Here is a 20,426-nt window from a genome sequence, read left to right on the forward strand (position 1 = left end):
ATTAAGCGCTTATTGCAAGAACACAGGGAGATGAGGAGCGGAATGATGGGGGCGGGAAACTTCCATGGAGCCCCAGTTTGAGTCCTTGTCCTGGCTGTGCTACTATCTGCACAATCCTGTGCAGGTCGCCGCCCTTCCCAGCCTTGGGTTCACCTGATATTTGAAGTGTGAAGGACACGAGTGGCCACCTGCGAGGGCTGAGGCCGTAGGTCCCGCTCTGTCGCGGGGACGGTGGCCTAGAGACCGCCAAGGACAGAGCCAGCGCCGGCGGCGGGGCGTCAGGAGGCAAGAGACACAGCACCAGTGAGACGTGGAATGTGTGTTTATGTAGCTAGAAAAAAGTGCACAGAAAAGTGGGGGCGTCGGGGGCAGGGAGCCCTGGCCTGGCCTCTGCTTAGTCAGAGTTGCACGGACCCGGAGGGGGCTCCCTCAAGGGCGGGACTAGAGTGCAGGATTTACGCGGGACCTCTGTCAGTGGACAATCCGCATTTGGGGCGTGTGGGTTAAGAACTGGCTGAGCCTTTTCTGAACTTGACCCCTGAGAACACAGAGTACCTTAGAGGCGGGTCTCTCCAGGGGGTGGGGCCTCACAGAGCGGGGTTGGGGTACCCCAAGCTCTAAGGGCAAGGCCTGGGGTCGGGAGGACTCCGTCTTTTCCGCACGGGCGCGGCCCCCGGGGGCGAGCGGGAGGCGGGAGGGCGGTCAGCCGAAGAGCTTGAGGAAGCACGGCTGGCAGTAGGGCTTGCCGGCGCGCTCCTGGAAGGAGCCCTTGGTGAGCGGGCGCAGGCAGAAGGTGCAGGTGAAGTGGTCGGGGTGGAAGCGGCGGCCCAGGGCCGACACGCAGCGGCCGGTCACCGGGAGGCCACACGTGGCGCACAGCGAGCCGCGGCGCGCGTGGAAATGGTTCTCGCACAGCGGGCGGCCCTCGTGCTCGAAAAAGCTGCCTCCGGAGAAGGGCGCGAAGCATTCCTAGGGAGGGGAGGCCGCGCCGGGACAGGTCAGCGGCCGCGCCGGGCCGGATCACTCGCTCAGTGCCGCGCTGTGACCCTCGCGGCCCCGCCCAGACCCGAAGCGTCGCTCCGGAAGGAACCCGCGGGGAAAACCCGCCCCACCCGGGGCCTGTCCCGCCCCCCAGGCCTCGGCCCCCGCGGCGCACCCTGCAGACGAAGCAGTCCGGGTGCCAGAGCGCGCTGAGCGCCGAGATGTAGTTGTCCAGGATGGGGCCCTGGCAGCCCTGGCAGCGCGGGGCGAACAGCTGCAGGAAGTCTCGACGGCAGTAGGGGCGGCCCTCGCGCTCGTGGAAACCTGGGGGCGGGAGGCGAGTGGGCCGAGAGGAAAGGGTGCGGGCGGGGCCGGGACCCACGAGATGCGAGACTGGGGCAGATGGGGCAGTCAGAGCGAGAGGACGCGGTCTGAGGTGGCCAGAGCGGGAGGGGCTGGGACGGGAGCCCACGTGCGGGAGAGGGTAGGGCCAGAGGAGAACGAGAGAAAATTCACGGCCCCGAGGGCTCCCGAGGTCGGAGGGTTGGGGCGAGACGTCCCGGACCGGAGGCTTTTAAGGCGGAGCTGAGCTCTCTCACCCTCATCTCCAAACGGCTCTCGGCAACTGACGCAGCAGAAGTGCTCTGGGTGCCAATGGGTGCCCAAGGCGGTTACCATCTTCTGTGGGGAGTGAAAGGGGACACTCAGTGTGACCGTCCGTCCCTTCTTGCTGCTCTCTCCCGCTCCGAACCTGGCTGGCTGGGCTGAGGTATGAGTCCAGGGAGCGGAAGATGTAACAGGAGTTTGGGAACCAAAGAGGAGAGCGGAGTCCAAGGGGCCATGGACGTTGCCAAGGGGCAGGGTGGGGGTGGGGGTGTGGGTGGGGGGACCAATAGGGATGAGGCCCATCCCACAGGCTCTCTGGGTGGGACAGTGACAGATCTGCCAGGCGGGCCAGGCGGGGCTCACGTGTCGGATGGGCTGGTTGCAGAAGCCACATCTTGGTGAGAAGCGCTCAAAGTAGCATTCGGGGCAGAAGGGGGCTCCATCCTTCTCAAAGAAGCTGCTGCCTCCCAGGGCCATGGAACAGCCACCGCACACGAAGTGCTCAGGGTGCCAGGCCCGGCCCAGAGCTGTCACCACCTGTGATTCAGGGGGATGAGGCTTGGGTCAGAAGGGCCCTCTGACTGCCACACGCTCAGTGAGCTAAGGTTTATGTGGCATTTTTCAAGTCTTCTCTTTGAGAGACCAGGATGAAGACTCTTATGTTCAAGACCATGCAGCCTGTAAGTGATGGGGATTCAACCCAGCCTTGCTCTAGGGTTGACTTATTTATTCACGAGGCATGGCAGGCACAGTGCTCACAATACTTTGAGGGGCCCATGAAAATGTTTTCATGTCTTTTAAAATTGGAAGAAAAAAATGAACTAGAAGAAAATGATTTAATATGAATATATTCATCTTTATACCAACACAGACATAAAGTACAATTTTTAATTTTTTTGAATGGAAGAAGGAACCCATGAAGATGAGAGTCATAATGCCACCATGCATTGCTATGATCAGTGATTCTGGGAGGGGTGTCAGGCACTTTATCTAGCAGGAGGCTGTAGACTAACTACTGGACACAGCTGTTGTCAATCACATCTGCTTAGTCAACAAGCCGAGAACCAGAAATCCCAGACCAGACTCTGACAGAGGAGAGACAGTCTTTGAGGATACCTGAGAAATGGTGGGTGGAGCCAATGAGTCTTGTGAAGATTAAATGAGATGGGAGTTTGTAAAGGAGCTAGAACAGTGCCTGGCACACAGTAGGGTCACAATAAATGATAACTAGGTTGGAATTCTCACCCTACCACTTACCTGCTGTATGACTCAGAGCTTCAGTTTCCTCGTCCATAAAATGAGTATCAGTAATACCCACTTCATAGAGTTATTTATTAAAAGGGAATAGCACAAAGCCTGGCTCTCAGTAAACATGGGTCTGTGGGTCTCTGCCTCCCCTCTCACAGGGCTCCACTTACCTGCCCAGCAATAGGTTTATTGCAGGAGCCACAGAGGCCCTTGGCCTGCGTGGGAACACCACGGCGGCTGAGGTCGGACTGCAGCAGCCCCAGCATGGTGTCCAGGCTGCCCTTGCTAGTCGGCTCTGGTGGGGATGGGGAACCCTCATTCATGGAGCTTGCCGCCGGTGGCTGGGTTGGCCCAGAGGCTGGAAGCTGCGGTGGGGAAGACACGAGAATTGAGTCAGCAAGTCAACAGGCATGGCGGGGTCTAGAATGAGTTGGGGAGCCACAAATTGACACCAGCCCAAACCCTGCCTGACTCACATGGTTCTGGACACGGAAGTCAGAGAGCGAGGCCATCAGTCTATCCAGCTCCAGAGTGGCTGAGGTGGCTGAGGACTTTGGGAGGACAGGAGATGGGCTGGAAGGGCTGTAAAGAAAACAGCTTGTGTCATCACAGAGCCTTCCAGAGTAATGCTCCCTCCAGTAACTCAGACATCCAAGGCCCATCACCTTTCTCCCAGCCCTGCCAACTATGCCAAACTCACAGGCTGGGTCTTTTCTTGTCTTCAGATTGGTCCTCCTTCTGGTCCTCTGCAGCCACTTTGCTAGATGGGAACTGAGACATTATTTCATCTGCAGACAGGAGAGAAGGATATTGGCCATAGGGTCATGCTCATCCCATCCTCCCAGTCGAGGCTTTGGGTTCCTTGAATTGCTACTCTGGGAAGTATATTCCCCTTGGTCTCTGCCCTTCCCTTCCCTGCCCATCTCCCATCAAGGCCTGCCTCAGTAACCCTGGTACCTGTGATGTTGAACTGGGTGGCATTAAGTTCTTGAAGCAACCGGTCTAGCTCACAGAGCCCAGTACCCAAGACACCACTGGAAGAGGAGAATGGAGGGGCCGCAGGGGCTGCAGGCTTTGGGGACCGAGGCTTGCATACCGTACTGGGAAACAGAATGGGAGCCTGGGTTCAGGGGTGGGGAATCCAAGCCTTCTCACCTGAGCCTCCATTGGCTTCCCTAACCCCCAGTTCCCAGGCTCCTCACCTGTACAGATGGTCCTTGTCCCCAGAGGCCCCTGGAGACTCCCCAGACCCTGTCTACAGAGAAGAGATGCATATGTGTGATGACTGGCCTGGACTTTGTTCCACTCAGGCCCAGATCCCCTAGCCTGGGCCAAGCTGGGCCCTAGTAGCTGCTCCAGTCCCCAGCCTCTGATCTCACCTGTGTCTGGTGGCCATAGGGTGGGGGAGGTGTGAGTGGCTCTGGGGAGCGCTCTTTTGGAGCTCCTGACCTTGGCATATGTGAGGTGGTGGTCTCCAGGTCAGAGAGCAGGGCATCTGCAGGGAGAGGCCATCAGGGTGAGAGATTGAGGGGATCACTGTTAGGGCAGAGACACGGCCTTAAGATATCAGAGGGTAAGAGCAAATGGTCAATATTTGAGAAGGACAAAAGCCAGTATTAAGAGCAGAGGTCATGAGTCAAAAGGGCCAGACCAAGGCAAAGAAGTGGAAGGGTAGCAAGGAATATTTATGATCAGAACATCCCAATTGGCTCATCCTGGGAGTCAAGCACAAACCCAGCCGCCTGATTCTTTTAACCTCCCCGTCTTCCCTGACGCAGTCAAAACTGGCTCTACTCAAGCCAAATCTGACTCCACTCTAAATTGCTCAATTGGCCATATGCCTGGCACCCAGCTTTCTGATTGGATGCACTCTCTGCCACACTCACCAATTCCCCCCCTTACCTAAACAGGCCCCGCCCAGCCTGGCCCACTTCCAAGCCCCACTGAGTCCCACCCTATGCTCCTCATTGGCGAGTTTGCGGGGACCTGCTTTCTGATTGGCTTCTTCTCCACGGTACAGCGCCAGTTACTCTTACTGAGGAGCACCCTCTACTGCAGGATGCTGGAAGCCCTTCCCTCCTATGGTGGGCACAGCCTTGCAGCCCCAGTCTCAGCAGAGAGGACAAGATACCTGGGTCATCCTTCCAGCTCAAGACACCTCCTCAACCCCGTCCTGACACCATCCCCAGATCTGGGCGCTTTGAACCCTTTCCCTTCCAGAACCTAAAAGTTCCTGCCCGTACACTCTTCAAACCCTTAATCTCTCTCTGGCATCTTGACATTCCTCATCTATTATTCTCTTCCTTGCCCCAAGGACTTGACCCCAGCCATACTTAGGAGCCCTTAACTCTTCTCTTCCCAAAACCTTGGCGCAGGCCCGCTTTCTTGTCCAAAACTTGATGTCATACTCTCCCCTCCCGTCCACTTTCCCAGGCCCCGGGCCCAGGGTCCCTTTAACTCCTCCCTTCCCAGAGCCCCTGAGCCCAGGAGCCCACCGGCGCTAAACCTCCCATTTCATCCCCCGCAGCCAGGGATGAAGGAGCAGAGCTAGGAAAGAAGGGAGGGAGCGGCCGGCCCAGGAAAGGCAGGAAGAGAGGCAGGAAGGGGGACGTGGAGTTGGAAAGGAGGCGCGGCAGAGAGGAGAAGCCAGAGATAGAGGATGGGGAGATGCCGGGAGTGCGACAGCGGGGAAGCAGATCTAGGCAGCGGTGAGGGGCTGGGGACCCGGGGATCCGGGCCCCACTCACCCAGGTCCTCCATGGCGGGGCGCAGGCGGGTGGCGCGGGGCGAGCAGGGCGGGGGCCGTGTCCGGTGGGGGCGGGGGCGGGGGGACGTCCGGGAGCTGGAAGCCCGGGCGTGACCATGTAAGGAAGCCGGGACCCGCTGGGATGGGGATAAGGGGGGGCCGTGAACGGGGGAACCCGGGGTGGGGGCGTGGAAGGGAGGGAGCGCCTCTGCCCACCCGAGCCCAGCCCGCCGGCCTGCCGCGGAGGCGGCCACACCCCAGCCTTGGCCTCAGAGGCAGGGAGCCGCAGGCGACCAGAGCCAGAGCCAGAGAAGTGGCTCTTCCAGACCAAGCCCCAGAGGCCCAAGCATACACCCGCCAAAGCCAGCACTCGAGTCCTAGACAGCCTCCCTCCCACCTGGGCCATTTCTGAGAGACTTGTCCCAGACAGAATTTTTGAGTTGGAGGCAGGAGTTCTGTTCTAAGGTTCAGTCAGACCCCAGGTTCAAAGACTTTCCATCAGAGACCCTGACAGACAAATAAACAGAGATCCCAAGAGGCATACACACTAGACACAAAGAAATCTCTCAGAGTGGAGACAGACAGAGCGACCCCACCCGCACTCTAAGCTAGGACCTTCCCTCCAAGGCTTGGACATAGACATGGGTAAACTGAAACCCAGGCCCAAGCCCCACGCAGACTCAAGGAAAACATTCCCAGGCAGCCAGACCTCCGCCAGCCTGCAGGACAAAGCCTTTCCCCAACACTGAGGTGACCCAGGCCTGTTCCAAAACAGCACTTTCCCAAGATACTGATGAGCACAGAGAAGAAGGCAAGACACGGACTCCAGCCACAAAGTACCAAGAGGCCTTCCTTCCCCAGACAGAGGCCCTGAGAGATCAAAGTGGAAAGGAGACACTCTAGAGATGGGTGGGGACGGACACAACTGTGTTGCAGCCACTCTCGGACAGATCTGAGCACTGGACTGTGGGTCTCAACCCAGGAGCAAATCAGAACCTGGGGAGCTTTTTAAAAATGCTGATGCTCAGGGCACCCCACAGTCCAATTCAATCAGAAAGGGCCTAGGCATCAGTATTTTTTCAAAGCTCTCTGCATGGCCCTAACATAGCCTGAGAACCAGAGGCCTGGATGGACACCCATAGAGGCCCTGAAACAGCAAGACCAAGCTTAGCTCCCTAGAAGCAGACCCTGGTAGGCCCAGTCCAGCACTCTCCTCAAAGTCAGGCTGCCACCCACGTGGTCAAAGATCTGGAAGCCGGGTGATGGAGACCCGGCCTTGGACACCAAAGCAACATCAGCCCTTCCCTCATCTGAATGCCAGCACAGGGCTTTGGCTCTCTCTGGCCATGATTAAGATAGGGCCTCAAAGACCCCAGGAATACAGCAGGTCTTCCCTTAGGCAGACAGCAGTAAGACACGTGGCCCAAGAGAGGAAAATGAACCCAGAGACTGAGGGCCCAAGATGGGCAAAAGACAGTCAGGAAACAGTAATGCCAAGGCCTTCCAGACACATCCCCACACTCATGGCACTCCCTCAGCACAACCCTCTCAGCCCTGACCAAGGTCTGTGTGTCCAGCTGGGTGTTATGTCTGAGCAATGAGGCCCTGTGAGCAGGAAGCAGACTTCCCTTGGAGCTCAAAACCACATCCTAGGAAGAAGTCTAGGAACTCTACCCTATCCTGGGACTCCAGGAACCACTGGTCGATTACTTATTAAACTCTGACATGCCACAGGTGGCCTGTGTCAAGGCACAGAGACCTAGATAAGACTCCGTTTGGTGGGTGAAGGGGTGGGCTACTACCACAGGAAAGTAAGCAGAGACACCATACAACAGAGGTATCCAACTCCAAAGTTTTTAATCTGAACTCCAAAGGGATGGACCAAGCCAGATCTCCGGGGCCCTGGGCTGTTATTCTCTTGGGCCCCATGCCCAGGCCCTGCCTGGCCTTGGCTTCTCGCTCCTGGGTCTTCAGATCCTCATCCTGCGGTAGCTGAGGCAGCTCGCTGGGCAGGGAGCTGCAGGCCTGAGTCCAGTAGGAAGTGCAGGTCAGGGCTGGGATGGGGGCTGGGCCTAGCAGAGGTTCGTAGAGGCAAGGGGAGGGTGGGTCTAGGTCCAAGGGGCTTGAGGGTGAGAGAGCTGGGTTCACAGTGGGAGACACCAGGCCTTGCAGGCAGCAAGGGGAGTCCGCGGCATCATCCTGGGGGTCCCGTTCCATCTTCTCATCAGTTCTCGATGATGACTCCTTCTGCTCAGCCTTCTTCCTGACCATTCTGAGGGAGGTCCCCTTCACAGCCAAATTGTCCTTGGGTCCCCTCCCAGGGGACATCAACAGTCTAGGCTGGGACCTTTGCCTCCAACTCAATCCCCATCACCACAGCCAGTAAAGCCTCAGTCAGGAGCCCTGCCTCCTCACCCGCTGCCTCCACAAGCCCCACCAGGGCCAGGCCCCGCTTCCTTGGGCACTGCCCTGGCCCCAGTGTCCAGCGGGCACAGTGGGCAGCCAGCCGGGGCCGGCCCAGGCGGAACACCTCACCCACAGACTCTGGCCTGCCCTGAGGCCCCAGGTGGATGCGGCCCACAGCCTCTTCCAGCTCCTCTTCCAGCCCAGGCAGCAGGAAACGGCCAGCAGCCTCCAGCGCCTCTTCAGCCTCTGAGCCCAGCAAGGGCTGGCCTGCTGGGGGCACAGGCCCCAGGGCAGCCCCACAGCCCCGGCAGCCATGCAAATAATGCAGGACAGGCCAGGCTGCACTGGGTGACAGGCCTCGCAGTGGCACTAGGTCCATCTGGGCTTCGGCAAAGCTGCCAGATAGCAGAGCCCGGAAGAAAGGGGAGGCAGTAGCTGAGGCAGCTCGCTGGGCGGGGAGCTGCAGGCCTGAGTCCAGTAGGAAGTGCAGGTCAGGGGCTGGGACGGGGGCTGGGCCCAGCAGAGGTTCGTAGAGGCAAGGGGAGGATGGGTCTAGGTCCAAGGGGCTTGCAGGTGGGAGAGCTGGGCTCGCAGCGGGAGACATCAGGCCTTGCAGGCAGGAGAGGGAGTCCGCAGCAAAGAAGAGGAAGAGCGGGTGTGGAACGGGCCGAGTTAGCGCTGTGAGGAGAAGACGGAGGCCACCCTGGTCCAGAAGTAGCCGGCGCCACAGAGAGGGCTTCCTATGGGGCAAAAGGCAGTCTTTTAGGAGATGGAAAAGAGTGACACTGGGATACAGCAACATTATTCCCCTGACCCCTGCAAGGCACCCACATCCCCCTCACCGACAAATGAAGGGCAGGGTCAGCGCACAGGCCACACGGTCCTCAGGGCTCCCAGAGAGCAGCAGGTGAGTGAGGGCACCTACTCCGAAGGGTGACTCGGCCTGTACGGTCAGGTTCTGCAGCAGCATCTCACCTGCAGGGGTGGGCAGAGCTGGTCAGGTTGGAGTTGGTGTCCAAGACTGGGGTGGGAGGGGCAAAGCAGGACTCTGGGCACTTGAAAGGAAGGAGGGTAAAGCCTCAGGGCAAGAAATCAGGGCGTGGAAGAGGGGGATGGCTGCAGGCCCTAGAGGGCTGGGGTCAAGAGGCTAGAAAATAGAAGTCAAGGGCGAGAACAGAAAGTACGATGGTCAGGGTGTGAGTCTGGGCCTTCAAGGACTGAAACAGTCTGCAGTCAGGGCACGGAAGACAGGGCAGTCCCTGGCAGCGTTGGAAGTGGTGCCCGAGCCTGGCTTCACCAGTCAGTGGTAGAGGGAGTAGTCAGAACAGTGCAGAACCAAGAGCAGAGTCGGTAAAGAAACACAGGCAAGATTCTAGGCTGTCAGGGACCACACCTGGTGTCAGGGTATGTGTGCTCCAAGGCTTGGGCAGAGGACACAGCAAAACTCCACATGCTAGGCCTGTGGAGCAGAAGGGAGTGTCCTACTGCGCACTCAGTGACTGGGGTTGTTTTGATGGTGGGCTGGGGAGGACAGCGAGAGGGCAGAGTGGTAAGGTGAGGTGCTGGGCCCGCTGAAAGCATAGGAGGAGGCTGAGGTGTCGCCTGTGGGCAGGAAAGCAGAGAAGGGGACTTACCCAGCTCTCGGTGCTGGCTGCGGCGAGCAGGCCGGGCACGTGGTGCGGGCCAGTCATCTGGTGCAACGCCAAGCACCAGCCAGGCCCGCAGCAGCGCTGCACCATAGCTGCGTACGAAGGCCTCGAGGCAGGCAGGGTTGCAGGTGAGGCGCGCCAGGATGCGCAGTGCGCGTGGGCTTGGTGGACCAGGTGCACCGGTCACGTAAGCCAGTAGGCCGCACAGTGCGGGGCCGGTCACCAGTGCCCCGCTCGGGTCGGGAGCCTGGGAGAAGCGTGACAGCAGCAACAGCGCAGGCCCCTCACGTCCCCAAGGCTCCTCAGTGGAGGTGGCAGGGCTGCGTCCTGGCGTGCGCAGTGTGCGTGGTGTCCGCAGCAAGGTTGGGCTGACTGGCTCCGCTGGCTCTGGTGGGGGACAACGTTCGGGAGACCAGTCTGGAGAGATGTCTCCAGGGCCTGCGGCGTAGCCCTCAGAGATCAGCCACGACCTGCAGAAGGCAGAAAGAGGACACTGAACCCAGAGCCAAGGTGATGCACAGCAGAGTCAAAGGAGGCCCCTTGCAAAAGGAGGTGAAGCGGGAGTGAAGAGGAAGCTGGATAAAGGGGGGATGGGGAGAAACAGAAGTTGGGGAGGGGGGACCAAAACCTCTTTCAGAAATTACTGATGCCTATCATGTGCCAAGCCCTGCTTTAGGTGCTGGGGAAAAGCACCAAACAAAACAAAGTCCCTGTCCTCTGGGAGCTGATGTTCTATTGAGAGAAGCAGACAACGGTATCAGTAAACCATACGGTAGGTTAGTGTGGTGTAAAATGATAACCGAGAAAAATAAAAAGGTGTAGAAAGAGCTAGGGAAGAGGAGAGGAAGCAGAGAGCTGAAATCCTAAAGGAGGTGACAATGGTAGCCTCCACCAAGCAAGTAAGAGCTTAAAGACTTACAGGAAGTCAGAGACAAAGACATGTATGAGGAAGAGTGTTCTAAGTAGAGAGAATAGCAATCAAAGAGGCCCTGAGATGGTACCCACCTATCATGTTCAAAATCTAGCTAGAAGGCGGTAAGTGTGTAGCAAGCACCAGGGAAAGTGATAGGAAATGACGTCAGAGAGTTCACAACAAGGCCAACATTTACTGAGCAACGCTTAGTGCCAGCTAAGGGGCAAATCTTAACAACAACTCCATGAGGCACGTATGTTACACACAAGGAATCAGAGTCTCCAAAGAGTTAATTAGTTTGCCCATGACGCTCCTCCATGTAAGTGATGGTAACAGAATAAGAACTTGGACTCCAGAGCACACCATCTTAACCAGTACACATCCCAATGAACTTGTCTAGGGCCCAAAGTTCAGAGGTGCTGGTGTGGAACCAAAGCCAAAAGGTAGATCCAGGGGACGGGAGGTACATTTAATGGGGACTGGAAGGTGGTCATGTCAGAAAGAGCAAGGAATCAGGAGTCCTGGTCTCTTACTGAGACAGAATGGGGGGCAGGGTAGTGAAAAGGACCAGAAGAGACACAAATCCCCACCCCAAGCATTGCCCAAGCTCCCAATCCCTGAGGTGGGGACTCACCTGAGGCTTCGGAAGCTTCCAGCCTCTGCCCGCTCAGGGGTCCGCTCCTCGGGGAAGTCCCAGGAAGCAGCTTCTCTTCCCTCTTCTTCCTCATCGCCAACCTCACCACACAGCTGCCCAGCCAGGAGAGGTACAAGTCCCAGAGCCTGTAGCCTGCCCAGGGCCCCAGTATCATAGAGAAAGCCCACAAGGGCGGCCACAACACGAGGGTGCCAGGCACTGGCACGAGGGTCCCGCAGCAGGCCCATCAGCAGCTCCAAACCACCAGCGTCCCGCAGCCGGGCCCGGTTGATGGCTTCCCGGCACAGGAGGCACACAGCCCGCACCAGGGGCTGCTGGGAGGCGGGGCTGACCCCATTGGGGCCCCGGCGCCGCTGGAGCTCACCTAGTAGCACCTCCACACCACCAGCATTGCCTAGTGCAGGTCGTACCAGGCCTTGGGCACATAGGTTGGCAAGGATCAGAATGGTGGCCTCGCTTACTGACCGTTTGGGGTGGGAAGCCAGGCTGACAAGTGGGCCCAGTCCCCCACCCAGACTTAGCTGCTCAGCACAGGCCCGGGAGCAACCTCGGCTGAGTTCCAGGAGGGCACGGACTAGGGCTGAGGTCAGTGCAGGGTCTGGGGCAGCAGCCAGGAGCTCAGCCAGTGGGCGCACTGCTCCCTGCTGTGCCAGGGCCAGGCGGTGCTGGGGTGAGTCTGCCAGGTTGCGGAGGGCACGCACCACACTCTGCAGGCACTGTGAGTCCTGGCAGGCTGTCAGGCTCTCAACGAGCAGGGGAACAGCACCTGAAGAGGGGAGGAAAGCAGAGGATAGAAGGTGAGCAAGCACAGACACTCAAGCCCTTCTCCCACCTCGAGCCCTAGCTGACCCCACCCTCACAGCCTTCTCACCAGCAGAGTGGATGTCCCCACAGCTCTCAGGTTCCATGGCTAAGTTCCCCAGAGCCCGGGCTGTTCGGTTCTGGATGCTGTCCGTCTTCACGCACTGAAGAATGGTCACTGCAAGGAGGATGTGGGCTCGTGAGGGTTCTACCCTTTATTGTCTCTCTCATTAAGCACCTCAACAATGTGGCCTGAGAGGGTCAGGGAAGGCCTTCAAAAGAGGCTAACACTCAGTCTGGTCTAGAGGGCTAAACAGGTAGGTATTTGCTAAAAGGATGGTGGATGAGGGTGTTAGAGGACATTTCTGGTTTGGAAGCAGTCTTTGCAAAGGTCCAGAGGTAAGACCCAGTGTCTGTGCTATAACTTCATGAAGGGCTTCGAATGCCAAGCCAAGGGGTCAGGACCTGAATGTGAAGGCACTGGGACCAATGCAAGGGTTTTAAGAAGGGGAGTGACCCCTGGCATCCATGGGAAGAAAGGAATAGGACTGGAGGACTGGTGAAGAGGCTGTCACAATAGTCCAGACAAGAAAGGACAATAGCTTCTTAAACCAACTCAGCTATAAGCACCACCCAACCCAGGGGTACCAGTCTCTGGGCACATGGTAGAAGGAGGGATAGGAAAGTGGATAGATTCAGGAGCAACTCAAAATGCAAAATAGAAACTGAATTATGGGGGTTACTTAATGTACTAGGTCTCCTGTCAAACACATTATGATCCAGATACATTTTATGTAAATGTTAAATATATTAATGTTTCATTTATCAGAAAAATTAATATTTTAGAAAAACTAGCATAATTTCATGGAGAGCAAACCATGTTTTATAAACTGTGTTCACACGATTGCCACTAGGAGGCACCAATTTAGCTGGTAAACAGAAAAGTTTATCTTTTGCTGGGATTTGTTCTTACTGTGCGTTTCTATTATAATGATCTGAAGTACCGAGCCCATGCTTAGAGTGTTGGGTGCTATATTTGTATTTCATTTTCTCCCCACTTTGCGAGATAGCTATTATTACCCTATTTTACAAGGAATCTTAGCCTCGGAGGGATTAGATGACTTTTGCAAGAGAACTCCCTTTCTGAACCACTACACCTTCTGGCATCCGCTCAACAAGTAGGGCTTCAGACCCTCGCACACGGCCAGACACATAATAGGCGCGGAGTGTCCTCTTAACTGGAGGATAAGAATCATCTGAAAAAGTCACCAAATAACCCTTTGGGCTCTGCTAGTCCAGACGCGAGGGAAGTGCCCAACAGCCAATACCTAGATCATGGCTGTATTTATCTGGTCTGGGAGGGCTCTGGTGTAATCTATACAGAGAAGGTGACGTCGCGGGGCACGACAGCTTGAGAAGTGAGAGCGCTGCGTCATCACAAAGCACGTTATTCCAAGCTATGACACAAAGAATTCAAGAATGCCCAAGCCCAGAGAGAGATGCAGGTGGAAATCTTTCTAGGAAATGGGGGCGGAGCACTTACCCAAAGGGAGTATGCCTCCGAGTCTGCGCACTTCAGCCCGGCACGCCCCTTCCGTACAGCAGTTGGCCAGGATGCTGAGCGCCAAGTCCAGCGTCTTGCGCAGGCGCACTGGCGGCGAAGGCGTCGACGACACAGCGGAGGGGGCGGAGCCCGATGAAGGGGCAGGGCCAGAAGTAGCTGACACGTCCGATGAGGGGGCGGAGCCGGGGCCGGCCTGGGAAGGGGCGGGGCCCGCTGCAGCCGCTCGCCGTAGCAGTACGAGAAGGGGGCGGAGCCCGCCGCGTGCCCGGAAGCGCTCGATGCCCCCCGCTGCCTTGATGTGGCGCGTGCGGAGGGCTAAGAGCGCACGGCCCAGAGGTGTCTCGTTGGTAGCTGAGTCCTTTTCCCCACCCAGGCCCTCCCCGGCCGCGGCCGCGAGCTGCGCGAGGCAGAACGAGAGCGAGTCCGTGAGCGCTGGCTTTGCAGCCGCCATCTTGGCTCGGGCCTAAAGCCCCGCCCCACTCCTCGCCACTTAGCCGAGGGAGCGGAACTGGAAGAGAGGGGCGTGGCCGGGGTCCTCCTCTTTGACGCTTGTTAAATAGCGCCGCCGCAGTTTTCCTGCGAGTCGGAAGTTGTAATTACCGATCCCGGAACTCTGGTTCTTGCACAGTCGCAGAAGGCACGTCGGGAGTGGTGGTTATCTAGTCTTTGTGCGAGCCCGAGAGGCGCGTGCGGTGCATGCTGGAATTTGTAGTCCGCAGCAAGCTTAACATGCCTCCCTCAGGACGGATGGGAAACTCTCTTCCAGGAGTCTCCCAGTGGGCCGGTGCCTCTGGAGATCCAGACGTCCAACCATGGAGTCTTCCTACCGTGCTGCTTTGCCCCCGGCGTCTCCTTGGCAGGGACCGCCTTTCTACATTCAGGCTCACTTCGCTGCCCCCTAGCGGTGGCCGGGGCTCCAAAGTCCGGGCTGACCGACTCGAAGTACCCTGAACCAGGCCGAAAGTGTTATAAGCCCTGACAGCGCCGCAGATGGGAGCTCTCGCTCGGTCAGGTGAATGAGAGGGTTAAACCTACCGAGAACATTCGCTGCCACTTCCTAGAGCGGCACTGGCTTGTGGACTTTTCCGTTTCCGTTGCCGGACCCCAGGGTCCCGAGTGTCTCCAGTTCTGGCTGTGTTTATGAGCTGAGTAGCTGGCATCTGGAGAACCGGGCGCTCTTCACCCGCAATGGAGTCGGCGGCACCAGAAGTGGCGAGGGAGAACCCGGACGGGGCGGAGCAGCAGGGGAGCGGAACATTAAGATACCGGGGAGGCTCCAGGTCGCCCCTGGATTGCGAGGGTGTTCCGCCTGAGCGGCCTTTCCTGGTGTGGCAGGGGCAACCGGCCGCCCGGGAAATGCTACTGGGCCTGCAGTACCTATGTAGGCCAGGCTCTGGCCCTGGAAAGGAAGAAGACTTTGCCAAGACCAACCTTCTTGCACTCTCCAAAGCCTTCGAGTGCCGGAAGTGTGGGCTGACCGCAGCCTGCCTCCCCGACCTCATTCACCACCAAAGCAGCCACGCAGGTGACAAGCCTTACAGTTGTCCGGAGTGTGGCAAAAGCTTCCGACGTGGCTCAGATCTGGTTAAGCACCACCGGGTACACACTGGTGAAAAGCCGTACCCCTGCCCCGAGTGTGGCCGTTGCTTCAGCCTTAGCTCCAACCTTATCCAGCACCGTCGTTCCCACGCAGGCCTCCGGCCCCACAAGTGCCCGGAGTGTGGGGAGGCTTTTGGCCGCAGCTCAGACCTGGTAAAACACAAACGGGTGCACACAGGTGAGAAGCCCTACACCTGTGCCGAATGTGGTAAGACTTTTAGCGTTAGCTCCAACCTGATCCAACACCAGCGCACGCACACGGGGGAGAAGCCTTACCGCTGTGGGGACTGCGGTAAGAGCTTCAGCCTTAGCTCCAACCTGTTGCAGCACCAGCGCTCACACACTGGTGAGAAGCCCTACCTGTGTGCCTGGTGCGGTGACAGCTTTGGGCGCAGCTCCTATCTGCTCAAGCACCAGCGTTCACACACTGGTGAGAAGCCCTACAATTGCTGTGAGTGTGGCAAGAATTTCACCAACAGCTCGGACTGCCTACGGCACCAGCGCACCCACAATGGAGAGCGGCCCTTCAGGTGTCCTGAATGCGGCTGTGGCTTTAGTGAACTCACTCAGTTCACTGAGCACCAGCGCATCCACCAGGGTGAACGGCCCTATGCCTGTTCAGAATGTGGCAAAAGCTTCTACCACAGCTCCAAGCTCCTTAAACACCAACGCTTGCACACAGGTGAGAAGCCCTACAAGTGCTCTGATTGTAGCAAGAGTTTTGTGGACAGTTCAAATCTGCTGCGGCACCAGCACACTCACACAGGCCAGAAGCCTTATGCTTGCAGTGAGTGTGGCAAGAGCTTCAGCCAGAGCTCCCACCTGCTGGTCCACCAGGTGGCCCACAGTGGTGAGAAGCCCTACATCTGCTTGCAGTGTGGCAGGGCCTTTGCCAGAAGTTCCAACCTGGGCCAGCACCGGTGGACACACCAGGGTGGCAGCCTCTGCAAATACCCCAGGCTTCAGTTTTAGCCCACATTTCAGCTCTGACTTTGGTCCAGTGTTCAAGGAGCCTGAAGGGACTAGGGTCTCTAAGCAGACCCGCTTTCTGCTCCCCTAGGGCTGTTGACTTGAGAGCCGATGATGGGATTTGGAAGAGTCTCCACGCCTTTTGCCAGGCCTTCTGGGCTGAGTCAAGGAACGCCAAGCTGGAAGAATCAGAACACTAGAGTTGTGATCACTGTCTTCAGGGAGTCCTTCCAGATAAGAGGGTTTAGGCCTGTTCTTTAAGGATACAAAGACAAAACTTTGGCCAGCTAGAGGGATAGTTTGGGATGGCAGGAGCTGTCTAGCACTGAGGTAGCTGCTTGCAGAGATGTAGGACACCTCTGGCAACTGCTCACCTGCTCTCTTCACAGGCCTAGGGAAGACCAAGAGCAACAACTACCTCTTCCCAGAGGAATGGGACCAGAAGCCAGGCAAGCCCCTGTGAGGAGTGCAATGGCAGGGGGTGGGAGGGGATCCCCTAACCTAACTTCAAGAGGGGACCCTGAGGAAGACTGTGTTCTGGCAGAGGGACCAGAGAGTTTGAACTTGGGACCATTATGTGAGCTCTAGGTTGTATGGCCCTTTTGAAAGACCTCTCACCGCATGAGAACTATCTTTACAGGTGAAGTCCTAGAGTTGTAGGGCCCCAGAACAGACCTGTCTGTTGAGTTCAGGGGATGCTTTGCAGCATTTCTAGGCAGGGGCAAAAAGCTCAAGGTTTGTCTGTACCTTCCCCTTCCTCAGCCCCTTCCCTCACAAGTGCCCCAGGCTCTTTCTCTGCTCCCCTGTCAATAGAGGAAAAAGTGGTGAAGGTTCTCTTGCGCCTGGACATTGGGGACAGAATGTGGCCCTTTTCCCTGGGCATTGCCCAAACAAATGTATTTCTACTGGTAAAACAGCATATATGAGAGCCGGGGGAGGCTTCCCAAAGCACTGCATAATCTGTGCTCAGAGCAGAGTCCAAACTGGGAGACCCTTCCCTCCCCAGAGCTGCCGTGTTCCTGGGAGAGGCACAGATGGAAGCCCTCAAATTTTGAGGTTGGAGGAGGGAGCTGCCTGTGGGACAGTCCTACCATTAGCCCAGGCTTCTGGTTCCCTGCCCCCCAATTTTGCCTTCTTTTATCAGGCTTGCCGCATCGAGGACTGTGCCCACAGAGAGTAGGGGCTAAAGGGAAGGAATATGAAGTAACCCCACCCTCAGCTTCAAGCTCAGAGTGTTCAGAATTGTCTCTTCTTGGCTGTGTGACCTTGGGAGGTCTGTCTCATCTGAGCCTGTTTCTTCACCAGGGATGGCTACCTCACGAGGTTGTGGTGAAGACTCCACGGGAACATCTACATGAAGCACTTGGGTCAGAGAAGTGACTCAGTAAACCTCAGTTCCCTTCTTTCTAGACTCCTGTCAAACACTATGCCAGCTCATGTACTAGTTTCTCCCTAAGATTACAGAAATGAGTGAGACAGCCCCAGCCCTGGAGTGGCTTGCTAGCCTCTGAAGGACGTGGACTGAGGACGAGTAACAACACAGAGTGAATGACACTGGGAGTGAAGAAGGGCCCTGCCTGGAGCAAATCTGCGAGGCTTCGTGAGGTGGTGACATCTAATGAACAGCACTTGTGTCTTCAAGCCAGAAACAACAAATGCCCCCGAACGGGGTCAGTGATGAGGGAAAGGGTTTTTGACATGTTCTTCATTGAGGACACCTCAAAGACCACAAGCCAGGGTTTGAGTTGCAGGCCTGAGCCCAGCATTTACATAGTAGGTACTCAATAAATAACTGCAAATACTGATCAGGTCCTGTTTACACTGCTTACTAGTGGCCTTTGGGCCTCAGTTTCCTCAGAGTTGTATTGAGTGAGTGTCAAGTGTTAACTTACTCTGCAAAGTCTGTATCTTTGTATACAGATGTTAGGTATATGGTAGACATGGGCATTGGGAGAAGGATTTGTGTGCAAAATCCCTTTCAGAGATAAGCTAATTTCTCACATTGAGGTAGGTATTCCTGGGCCCCTTCTCCTCTCAAATTGCATAAAACCAGCCTAACCAGAACAGGGAGTCAGGCCAGACCACAGAAGCAGGAGAGATCGGCTTAATCCAACAGGTATCTATCCTGGGCCCTGCATTCACTGTGCCCTGAGCTGGGTTTAGAAGCAGCCTGACTGTCCAAACATGTGACCAGTGCTTGGGCCAGAGATAGGAAACACATTTATTTTGGCCCTCACAGTATGTGTGTGTGTGTGTGTTTAAACAGTTTAGCCTACAATTAAATCAGGAGATTTCAGGTCACAATCTAAATTTCTAGTATTTTTGTTTTGGTTTCTAAATCAGAAGATTTAGCAACGTTGGATCTTTATGGCAATGATTTATTGTGTAGTAGCTGCCCCAAACATGGACAGTCCCCACCATTCATTGTATCCCTGACTCAGCATGTTTTGTTTGCATTATTTGCCTGACCCCTACAGAAAGGATTTGAGATTCCATTCCCCATCCTACACTATCATGGGGGAGAAGGACTTCCATGCAGTGAAGCCAAACTGTACCTTTTCCTTCACCCCTTCCTCCCCTCTACCCTGCCATTTTCCTTCCGCTCCCACAAAACTCTTCAGTGACAGACCCACCCTCCTTCCCTGACCCTGCCTGTCTCTCTGCCACCTATTTCCACCTCCAAACCTCCCTGATATCACCCCTTAATTTGAATCTTCTTTCCTTAATTGAAAGGGTGGGGGCAGAGTGTACAAGCCCAGCTAGGCAAGGTGAACCCTTGTATGCCTTGGTCAGAGGTCAGGGTATTAGGCCCTGGGCCCTGTGGGCTTCAAGGAGCTAGTCCCTGGCAGACATGCCTCACAGAGCTATTGTGGGCAGCAAACAAGTATGGAGGTACTCTGTAAATGCTAGACTGAAGAGGGGGTGGCACTCGGTGACAATGCCTCCCCGGGGCTGGCCCTGCTCCTGCCTAGTTTTGGGCATGAGATTATTCCAATGCAATCACACTTCTCTCTGTGATCTCACCCAGTCCTGGGACTTAAGTTCCTCACTCTGAGTCTGGTGGGCCATGCAGAGGCTGGTGCTGGGGCAGGGAGGTGGCCATGGCCTGGCAGCTGGAGTCCCAGCCACCCGTACACTCAACTGTGATGTGGCAGGTGATTTTGGAGGGGTACTTGGGACGCAGGAACAGTGCCCCCCATCCCAGGCCGAACTCCCTCCCTTCCCTGGACATCCCCATAGGCGTACTCCAGGAGGACAGTTAATATATCAGCATTTCTTGTTTTGTTTTTTTTTTTGTTCCAGTAAGAATATCACTGTATTTATTTTCCTATAGGCACTTTTATTGCTTCAAATATTTTCCCCTCAAAATTAAAAAGAACAACAACAAAAAAAAAATCCCAAAGCTTAGAAACGGATCACTTGGCCCTTTCTCTTCTTATGCCCTTCCAGTTCTCTTAATGGCCAGCAGCCTCTTGGAATTGCCTCATCCTATGACCTTATTTAACCTTTATCACCTCCTGACAGGCCCTATCTTCAAATAGTCACACTGGGGATTAGGGCTTCAACATATAAATTTGGGGGGACACAAACAGTCTATAACACACCCAATGCCTCCAGCCCTAGGCAACCACCAATCTACGTTTTATCTCTATAGATTACCTATCTGGACATTCATATAAATGGAATCATACAATATGTGGCCCTTTGCAACTGGCTTCTTTTACATAGCATAACGTTTTCAAGGCTCACCTATGGTGTAGCATTTTATTTCTTTTAATGGGGAATAATATTCCATTTTATGGATTGCTATGGTTTGAATGTGTCCCCTAAAGTTCATGTGTTGGAAATTTACTCTCCAGTGCAACTGTGTTAAGAGGTGCGGCCTTTAAGAGGTGATTAGGTTATGAAGGCTCTGCCCTCGTGAATGGATTAACACAAGCATCACATGAGTTGGGTAGTTACCGAGGGAGCGAGTTTCTGATTAAAAGATCCGTTCTGTGCCCCCACCCCTACACTCTCACACACCGGCTCTCCTGCCCTTTCTCCTACTGCCATGGGATGATGCAGCCAGAAGGCCCTTGGCAAATGCAGTCCCCTCAACCTTGGACTTTCCAGCTTCCAGAACTGAAAGAAATAAACCCCTGTTCTTTATAAATTACCCAGTGTTCTGTGAAAGGGCTGTGTACGCAAAGTGACTCTGCAATGCCCAAGAAGCCGAGAAACCAAAGGAGGCAGACAAATCATTTGCTGGTATAGGATGATTTATTAGGGGAATTACAGACAGTAGC

General features: G+C 55.9%; 3 protein-coding genes across 3 annotated transcripts; 1 reads left to right on the top strand and 2 right to left on the bottom strand.

The window, feature by feature from the left end:
• Positions 1 to 307: 307 nt before the first annotated feature.
• TGFB1I1 (transforming growth factor beta 1 induced transcript 1) lies at positions 308 to 5,719 on the bottom strand. The gene is made up of 11 exons (XM_012640366.1): positions 5,583 to 5,719; positions 4,215 to 4,330; positions 4,038 to 4,090; positions 3,793 to 3,935; positions 3,536 to 3,623; positions 3,312 to 3,417; positions 3,006 to 3,200; positions 1,951 to 2,124; positions 1,581 to 1,662; positions 1,157 to 1,305; positions 308 to 969 (listed from the first exon to the last, which is right to left on the bottom strand). Exons 1-11 carry the CDS (start codon positions 5,593 to 5,595, stop codon positions 703 to 705), a joined length of 1,386 nt encoding a protein of 461 aa, XP_012495820.1. The 5' UTR covers positions 5,596 to 5,719; the 3' UTR covers positions 308 to 702.
• A 1,753-nt stretch (positions 5,720 to 7,472) lies between these two features.
• ARMC5 (armadillo repeat containing 5) lies at positions 7,473 to 14,610 on the bottom strand. Its single transcript, XM_012640389.1, has 6 exons — positions 13,549 to 14,610; positions 12,076 to 12,183; positions 11,184 to 11,970; positions 9,622 to 10,106; positions 8,830 to 8,962; positions 7,473 to 8,727 (listed from the first exon to the last, which is right to left on the bottom strand). The coding sequence occupies exons 1-6, from the start codon at positions 14,018 to 14,020 to the stop codon at positions 7,917 to 7,919; spliced, it is 2,796 nt and encodes a 931-aa protein (XP_012495843.1). The 5' UTR covers positions 14,021 to 14,610; the 3' UTR covers positions 7,473 to 7,916.
• Positions 14,611 to 14,727: 117 nt separating this feature from the next.
• Positions 14,728 to 16,140, top strand: LOC105807000 (zinc finger protein 501-like). The gene has a single exon (XM_012640247.1). The coding sequence runs from the start codon at positions 14,758 to 14,760 to the stop codon at positions 16,138 to 16,140; it is 1,383 nt and encodes a 460-aa protein (XP_012495701.1). The 5' UTR covers positions 14,728 to 14,757.
• The last annotated feature ends 4,286 nt before the right edge of the window (positions 16,141 to 20,426 follow it).

This window comes from Propithecus coquereli, unplaced genomic scaffold, assembly GCF_000956105.1.
Source record: "Propithecus coquereli isolate 6110/MARCELLA unplaced genomic scaffold, Pcoq_1.0 Scaffold150, whole genome shotgun sequence".
NCBI classification, from domain to species: domain Eukaryota; kingdom Metazoa; phylum Chordata; class Mammalia; order Primates; family Indriidae; genus Propithecus; species Propithecus coquereli.

Excerpts from the sequence above, each read along its gene's own strand:
- TGFB1I1 (XM_012640366.1), bottom strand. Across the intron at positions 3,624-3,792 it reads CACCCAGTTCAACATCACAG|ATGAAATAATGTCTCAGTTC; the intron begins GTACCAGGGTTA and ends TCCTGTCTGCAG. Across the intron at positions 1,663-1,950 it reads GCAACCAGCCCATCCGACAC|AAGATGGTAACCGCCTTGGG; the intron begins GTGAGCCCCGCC and ends CACTCCCCACAG.
- ARMC5 (XM_012640389.1), bottom strand. The coding sequence starts at position 14,020 with ATGGCGGCTGCAAAGCCAGCGCTCACGGACTCGCTCTCGTTCTGCCTC. Across the intron at positions 12,184-13,548 it reads CGGAGGCATACTCCCTTTGG|TGACCATTCTTCAGTGCGTG; the intron begins GTAAGTGCTCCG and ends TCCTCCTTGCAG. Across the intron at positions 8,963-9,621 it reads CAGCCAGCACCGAGAGCTGG|GTGAGATGCTGCTGCAGAAC; the intron begins GTAAGTCCCCTT and ends CCACCCCTGCAG.
- LOC105807000 (XM_012640247.1), top strand. The coding sequence starts at position 14,758 with ATGGAGTCGGCGGCACCAGAAGTGGCGAGGGAGAACCCGGACGGGGCG.